This window comes from Salvelinus sp. IW2-2015, unplaced genomic scaffold (assembly GCF_002910315.2).
Source record: "Salvelinus sp. IW2-2015 unplaced genomic scaffold, ASM291031v2 Un_scaffold2380, whole genome shotgun sequence".
In the NCBI taxonomy this organism is placed as follows: Eukaryota; Metazoa; Chordata; class Actinopteri; order Salmoniformes; family Salmonidae; genus Salvelinus; species Salvelinus sp. IW2-2015.
In genome coordinates this window covers 88,035-95,725 of record NW_019943704.1, presented here as the reverse complement: position 1 = coordinate 95,725, position 7,691 = coordinate 88,035, and the positions used below count along the sequence as shown (strand labels likewise).

Genomic DNA, 7,691 nt, shown 5'->3' with positions numbered 1-7,691 from the left:
GGCAGCTGGTAAGAGTGGCACTAGAGGTAAGAGTGTTGGGCCAGTAACACAGTTTAATATGGCAGCGGTAACTAGAGGGTTGAGTGTGGGTCAGTAACACAGTTTAATATGGGCAGCTGGTAACCTAGAAGGTGTTGGGCCAGTAACACAGTTTAATATGGCAGCAGGTAACCTAGAGGTTAAGAGTGTTGGGTCCAGTAACACAGTTTAATATGGGCAGCGGTAACCTAGAGGTAAGAGTGTTGGGTCAGTAACACATTGGGTCAGTAACACAGTTTAATATGGGCAGCAGGTAACCTAGAGGGTGTTGGGTCAGTAACACAGTTTAATATGGGCAGCAGGTAACCTAGAGGTTAAGAGCATTGGGCCAGTTTACATTTTAGGGATGTTTTTCTAGTATGGCAACAACGTGTTAGGGTCATGTTATCATCATGGCTGAGGTTTCCTCTCAGGTGATATGGCTGTAGTAATATTCTTGTTCTTGTATTCTCAATTGAATCAACCACACAATCAGAACCCTAGAGGTAAGACTGATACTCCCCTTTATGACATCATCAAAGAGCGACGAGTAATTCCCTTGGCTCATCAGCTTCAGTTAAAATGAACGCATCAACTTCAACACACAAACACACCTCAGTGCAGGAGCCAGAGCTGGTCAGTCACAGGTGTGCGTTCTGAACTGTACTGTAGGGTGTTGTTGATAAAACATTAGCGACATGTAAACCCAGTCTCAGCTGAGTGACAGCAGCACAGCCAATAGGATGCAGAGAAAAGTCCCAGCGGGGCAGGACGCCACGTTACTATTGGCTCTCTTGACCCCACTGGGCGGGCCAACTGATGTCCTGGGGACACACTTGTTCCTCCTGCGAGGGGGGGCGGAGGGGTTGTATTTATTCCCTCCCGGGGTGTAGTCCTCCTCCCCCCTCAGTACCTGCACCTCGTTCTGACCCCCCTTGCCACCCTTTCCCTTACGGCCCCGGGTACAGTTCCCGTGACTCCCCTTGGGCGGCCTGGGAAGGGGTAAGGGTAGGGGCGAAGAGGACGGGTCCCCGTTGTTCTGGTCCCCGTGTGGGAGGTGCTGGTGGTGGTTATGGCGGTGCTTGTGGTTCCTGTGATGGAGTCGATGGTGCTCGTCTTTTGTCTGGGACTCCCCCAGCTCGGCCTCCCCGTCTACGACCCCTCGTCCCCGGGCTTCTCCTGCTGAACAGCTGGGTAGATCCTCTTTCCTCAGGCCCTTCAGGTCCCGGCCCTGGAGCTCAGGAGGGGAAACACACTCCAGGACCGACGTAGAACCCCGGAACCTCCGCAGCCAGTCCCACAGGGGCAGAGCCTGGATAATGATAATAATACATTTTAATCATTTAATAATAGACAATACATTTCATTTAATAATGCACGCCTTTAAAAACACCCAAGGACAGCTTACATTAAAGTACAATAAGACAAAATGAAACAGCGCAATTAAAAATCTATCAAAATAGCACATGAAACAAGCACAAAAGAGGGAGATAGTCAGAATATGGTCTATCATGAAAGTGTCTTGGCAGGCTGAAAATCAAGATGTGTGTTAGTTGTGTTTTTGGAATCCACCTTGCAGTCACACTCCCAGGGGTTGTTGTTGAGTCTGAGGTATTCCAGGGCAGACAGCAGAGCCAGGCTGGCTCCAGACAGCTCAGTCAGAGAGTTGTTGAACAGGTAGAGGGTGGTGAGGCGACTCAGGTCGTGGAAGGCCAGACGATGGACCCACTGCATTAGATTAGATGAGAAACCATTGATGCTAAATGCCAAATGAATATCCTCAACTATTCTATATTATTTTCTGTACTTGATTAAATTATTTTAGAGGCAATGTACATACAGACAAAATCCCCATTCCAATAGGAAGAGCAATAGACCAGTAGGAGAAATGTAAACATCCCTGGTGATAAAGTGCAATGTAGTTCAACATCTTATCCAAGTGAAAGACTGCATTAGGGAGGGGTGAAAGAGTTCTTGGCTGGCTGGAGGTCCTGACTTTGGGGTGTCTGGTTGGCTGGCTGGTGGTCCTGACTTTGGGGTGTCTGGTGGGCTGGATGGTGGTCCTGACTTTGGGGTGTCTGGTGGGCTGGCTGGAGGTCCTGACTTTGGGGTGACTTTGGGGTGTCTGGTGAGCTGGCTGGTGGTCCTGACTTTGGGGTGTCTGGTGGGCTGGCTGGAGGTCCTGACTTTGGGGTGTCTGGTGGGCTGGCTGGTGGTCCTGACTTTGGGGTGTCTGGTGGGCTGGCTGGTGGTCCTGACTTTGGGGTGTCTGGTAGGCTGGATGGTGGTCCTGACTTTGGGGTGTCTGGTGGGCTGGCTAGCCTAGCGGTAATTCTGCAGACTCTAGTACACAGCTTCAGTGTTTTTAAAAAGAAAGACTTCGGGGTTTCTGTACCTGTAGCCGGTTCTGGTGTAGTAAGAGGCGGTCCAGGACTCCCAGTCCCCTGAATGTGTTCTGGTGGAGGGACCAGAGCTTGTTGCCATGGAGGAAGAGGTGGGTGAGGTTAAGCAGGTCCACAAACAGATCATCTTCCAGGAACTCCAACTGGTTGTCCTGTGGAGGGATGAGGGAGGGGGATGGGAGAAGTGGGGAGAGAATTAATTTGATCACTCTGTTGTCAGGAAAATCAAAAAGTACCCTAGTAGTAACATAAATTCCCTGAAACCCACAGCCGATCTAAACTAATTTAGCATTTGAATGTTTTTTTAAATTATATATATATAATCAAATCCTCCTGCTGCAGGATAAATTTGCTCCTGTGGAGAAACTGGTCAAATTAAGATATGTTTTACAGTGCCTTTGGAAAGTTTTCAGACCCCTTGACTCTTTCCACATTTTGTTATGTTATAGACTTATTCTAAAATCACAATACCCCATAATGACATCACACTACCTCATATAACATCACAATACACCATAATGACATCACAATACCCCATAATGACATCACAATACCGCATAATGACATCACAATACCCCATAATGACATCACAATATCCCATAATGACGTCACAATATCCCATAATGACATCACAATAACCATAATGACATCACAATATCCCATAATGACATCACAATATCCCATAATGACATAGTGGGAAAAAAAAGGGTTTTAGAATAAAATAAAAAAAAACTGAAAAAACACCAGAAATATCTTATTTACCCTTTGCTATGAGACTTGAAATTGAGCTCAGGTGCATACTTTTTCCATTGATCATCCTTAAGATGTTTCTACAACTTGATTGGAGTCCACCTGTGGTAAATTCAATTAATTGGACATGATTTGGAAAGGCACACACCTGTCTATATAAGGTCCCACAGTTCACAGTGCATCTCAGAGCAAAAACCAAGCCATGAGGTCAAAGGAATTGTCTGTAGAGCTCCGAGACAGGATTGTGTCGAGGAACAGATCTGGGGAAGGGTACCAAAACGTTTCTGCAGCATTAAAGGTCCCCAAGAACACAGAACACAGCCTCCATCATTCTTAAATGGAAGAAGTTTGGAACAACAAAGACTCTTCCTAGAGATGGCCGCCCGGCCAAACTGAGCAATCGGGGGAGAAGAGGCCTGGTCAGGGAGGTGACCAAGAACCCGATGGTCACTCTGACAGAGGTAGAGTTCCTCTGTGGAGATGGGAGAACCTTCCAGAAGGACAGCCATCTGTGCAGCACTACACCAATCAGGCATTTATGGTAAAATGGCCAGATGGAAGCCACTCCTCAGTAATGACAGCCCGCATTGGAGTTTGCCAAAAGGCACCTAAAGACTCTCAGACCATGAGCAACAAGATTATCTGGTCTGATGAAACCAAGATTGAACTCTTTGGCCTGAATGCCAAGCGTCACGTCTGGAGGAAACCTGGCACCATCCCAATAGTGAAGGATGTTTTTCAGCAGCAGGGACTAGGAGACTAGTCAGGATCGAGAGAAAGATGAACGGACAAAATACAGAGAGATCCTAGATGAAAACCTGCTCCAGAACGCTCAGGACCTCAGAATGGGGCAAAGGTTCACCTTCCAACAGCACAATGACTCTAAGCACACAGCCAAAACAACACAGGAGTGGCTTCAGGACAAGTCTCTGAATGTCCTTGAGTGGCCCAGCCAGACCCCGGACTTGAACCCAATTGAACATCTCTGGAGAGACCTGAATATAGCTGTGCTGCGACGCTCCCCAATCAACCTGACAGAGCTTGAGAGGATCTGCAGAGAAGAATGGGAGAAACTCTCCAAATACAGGTGTGCCAAGCTTGTAGCGTCAAACCCAAGAAGACTCGAGGCTGTAATCGCTGCCAAAGGTGCTTCAACAAAGTACTGAGTAAAGGGTCTGAATACTTATGTAAATGTAATATTTCAGTTATTGTTTTTATTAGCAGAAATGTTTAAAAACCTGTATTTGCTTTGTCATTATGAGGTATTGTGTTTAGATTGATGAGGGGTGACAAACAATGTAATCAATTTTAGAACAAGACTGTAACCTGACAAAATGTGGAAAAAGTCAATGGGTCTGAATACTTCCCGAAGGCACTGTAAGACAAGTATAGAAAGTAGGATGTGGTACCAGGAGGCTTGTGTTCACTGGATTATAGTTGTCTTCTCACTGTAGCTATGATGTACGTAGCTAGCTATCTAATATCGCTACGATTTTCTATTCTATTCCCCTACCTGTAGATAGAGGTACTGCAGGCTGCTGAGCCCCTCGAAGATCCCCGGCGTCAGGCTGAGTAGCCCACAGTGGTAGAGGTGCAGGGCGTGCAGCCGGCCTAGGCCCTGGAAGGTGTCTGAAGCCAGGGCCCTCAGGTGACGGTTGTCCCCCAAATCCAGCTCCTCCAGGCGGGCAAAGCCATGAAAGGTGGAGGCCTGGATGTAGGAGATGTTGTTGGAGTACAGCCACAGCATGGCCGTGGTGGGGCTGAAGTGGCCTCGCAGCAGACGCTGGATCTTGTTGTTCTGGAAGAGAGAAACAAAAGATGGGAACGCTGCTCCGGAGTTGGAAACCGGACGGCAACATTGACGGACGGCAACATTGTAAATTATAATTAGACAAAACTATTCCAAAAGAAGAAGTCCAAGACACTCAGCATAAAAATAAAAAAAAGAATACAAATAATTAATTTCCTAGACTACACATGGTTGAGTAATCAACTGGTTCTAACCTGCAGGAAGACCCTCTCGCTCTGTGCTGGGATCTCCTCTGGGACAGACAGAAAGTTATGTGCCTGACAGGATACGGTGCTGGGAGAGGTGTAGCAGATACAGTTCCTGGGACAGGGGGAGGAGAGGTCCAGGCCGCACAGGACGAGGAGCAGCTCCACACCTCCAGAACCTGACAGACGAAAGAGGAAGTTAGTTGGGACACAAAGCACCAGCAACCTTTAGAGAAGAGAGACATTTTTTTGAAAAACTTTATTGGCACTACTACTGTCGAGTAAGCTGGTACCAAAATGAAAGAGAGGGCAGAGAGGAGGGGAACATGGCAGAGAGGAGGGGGACATGGCAAAGGAGGGGAACACATGAGAGAGGAGGGAAACATGGCAGAGAGGAGGGGAACATGGCAGAGAGGAGGGAAACATTGCAGAGAGGAGGGACATGGCAAGAGAGGAGGGAACATGGCAGAGAGGAGGGGGACATGGCAAAGGAGGGGAACATGGCAGAGAGAGGGGGACATGGCAGAAGGAGGGGGACATGGCAAAGGAGGGGAACATGGCAGAGGAGGGGAACATGGGAGAGGAGGAGAACATGGCAAAGGGTAGGAATAGACGAACGGAACAACAGAGGAGAGAAGGAAGAGAAGAAGAGAGAGAGAGAGAGAAGGAGAGAGAGAGAGAGAGAGAGAGAGACAGAACGAATTGTATTGTGTGTATATTTATGAGGGGGGGAAAAAACATTTTAATCCATTTTAGAATAAGGCTGTAACATAACAAAATGTGGAAAAAGTCGAGGGGTCTGAATACTTCCAGAATGCACTTTATGTAATATTACACAGTAAAAATGACGAAGTAAATTAAGTCCATTTGAAGAAAATGTTAACATTTGGCACCAGTCCAAAAAAAGTAAAACGGACTCTGGAAAACAAATTCATTTTTTGGGCTCAATTTAGTGTTGAAATGTGACTCTGTGTCATTGCGTTTCACTCTGTACAGTTTTCCATTTTTAAATAACTATGTCACTCTTTTTTTTAAACTCTCTGCAGTGTTGTTCAGTATTGTAGAGTTAATTGTAGAGAGTAATGTTTACTCCTACAAGTGTCATTACGAATTCACTCTGACTTATAATACTAAATAAATTGAGTCTGATCAGGGTAAACACAGAGACATTATATTACTACCATAAATCTGTCGACACAAAAAATATTGCAATAAGAGGATATGTTTATTACATGAGATGCCAAAAAACAGCTCAAACAGTACATGCAGTTGTGCACAATCTTTGAAATAAAATAAAGCAATAGGGACAGTACGAATTGAAAGCCACCCTCGTGCCTCTGTCGGAGAATTTATCAACTGTTCTAAAACTGTGTACAACGTAATGAAATCACACTAAGCAGCACGGGAACACAAACAAACTGGAATCATCACCACCATATGACATCTGTATGTCGAGATGCTTTGTGATAGAAAAGATGTTCAACCACCAACAACACGGGGTCCCTTTCCGGTCCGTACAACTTGGTACGGACATGTTGAAAGACTCAGTGTGTCTAAAGCAAAAGGTAACCAGCAGTACGTTGTCATCTTTTACAAGAATACACTGGATTTCGTGAAATATTGGCATCTCAAAATGAACTGTAAGACAAACGACCAAATCTGAACGGTATTTCTGTTACATTCCCTTGAATGTTTGTGTAACGGAATTCCTCTTCCTCTTCATCCGAAGAGGAGGAGCAGGGATTGAACCAAAACGCAGCGTTGTAACGTGACATATTTATTATTAAACAAAACTGAAAACACGACGAACACTTGAATAATTACAAAACAACAAACGACGTAGACTGACCTGAACGTAAGAACTTACATGTAACACGAAGAACGCACGAACAGGAAAAACAGACTACACAAAAACCGAACGAACAAACAAACCGAAACAGTCCCGTGTGGCGCAACATACACAGACACAGGAGACAACCACCCACAAACAAACAATGTGACACCACCTACCTTAATATGATTCTCAATCAGAGGAGATGAAAACCACCTGCCTCTAATTGAGAACCATATCAGGTACCCAAAACCAAACATAGAAACACATAACATAGACTACCCACCCAAACTCACGCCCTGACCGTCAAACACATACAAAATAACAGAAAACCGGTCAGGAACGTGACAGTTTGACCCATTTTACGCTCACACTCCTGGAAGATGGCTTCCTATCTCATCAGCTTCTTCCATTGCATCAGATTCAAGGAGACCATTTTCAATGGACCATTATCCAATCTATCTAGGTCAAATGTTTGCCAGTTGTTGCCATGGCACTTTGGTGTTTCTTGGCCAATGTTTTAGTTATGTTATTAAAGCTTTTCACTTCTTTAAAAAAAACATTTTGAATAAGTGCTTTGCTTCATAGTGCATACACCAGCTATGGAGAATTGGCCTGATTTTCAGAATACATCGTAACATTATGCTTTGGTTACAACCTTTTTCCAGGAAACAAATGTTTAAACAATCAAAATA

The 7,691-nt window shown here is 45.3% G+C and overlaps 1 protein-coding gene across 1 annotated transcript; it reads right to left on the bottom strand.

Annotated features, from left to right (window-relative positions):
* Positions 1 to 264: 264 nt before the first annotated feature.
* LOC112073815 (reticulon-4 receptor-like 1) lies at positions 265 to 7,409 on the bottom strand. The gene is made up of 6 exons (XM_070440291.1): positions 7,369 to 7,409; positions 5,175 to 5,391; positions 4,684 to 4,968; positions 2,414 to 2,572; positions 1,591 to 1,746; positions 265 to 1,330 (listed from the first exon to the last, which is right to left on the bottom strand). The coding sequence occupies exons 1-6, from the start codon at positions 7,407 to 7,409 to the stop codon at positions 731 to 733; spliced, it is 1,458 nt and encodes a 485-aa protein (XP_070296392.1). The 3' UTR covers positions 265 to 730.
* Between the last annotated feature and the right edge of the window lie 282 nt (positions 7,410 to 7,691).

Excerpts from the sequence above, each read along its gene's own strand:
- LOC112073815 (XM_070440291.1), bottom strand. The coding sequence starts at position 7,409 with ATGGAAGAAGCTGATGAGATAGGAAGCCATCTTCCAGGAGT. Across the intron at positions 5,392-7,368 it reads GGAAGCCATCTTCCAGGAGT|GTTGCTGGTGCTTTGTGTCC; the intron begins GTGAGCGTAAAA and ends TCTTCTCTAAAG. Across the intron at positions 4,969-5,174 it reads GCGAGAGGGTCTTCCTGCAG|AACAACAAGATCCAGCGTCT; the intron begins GTTAGAACCAGT and ends TCTCTCTTCCAG.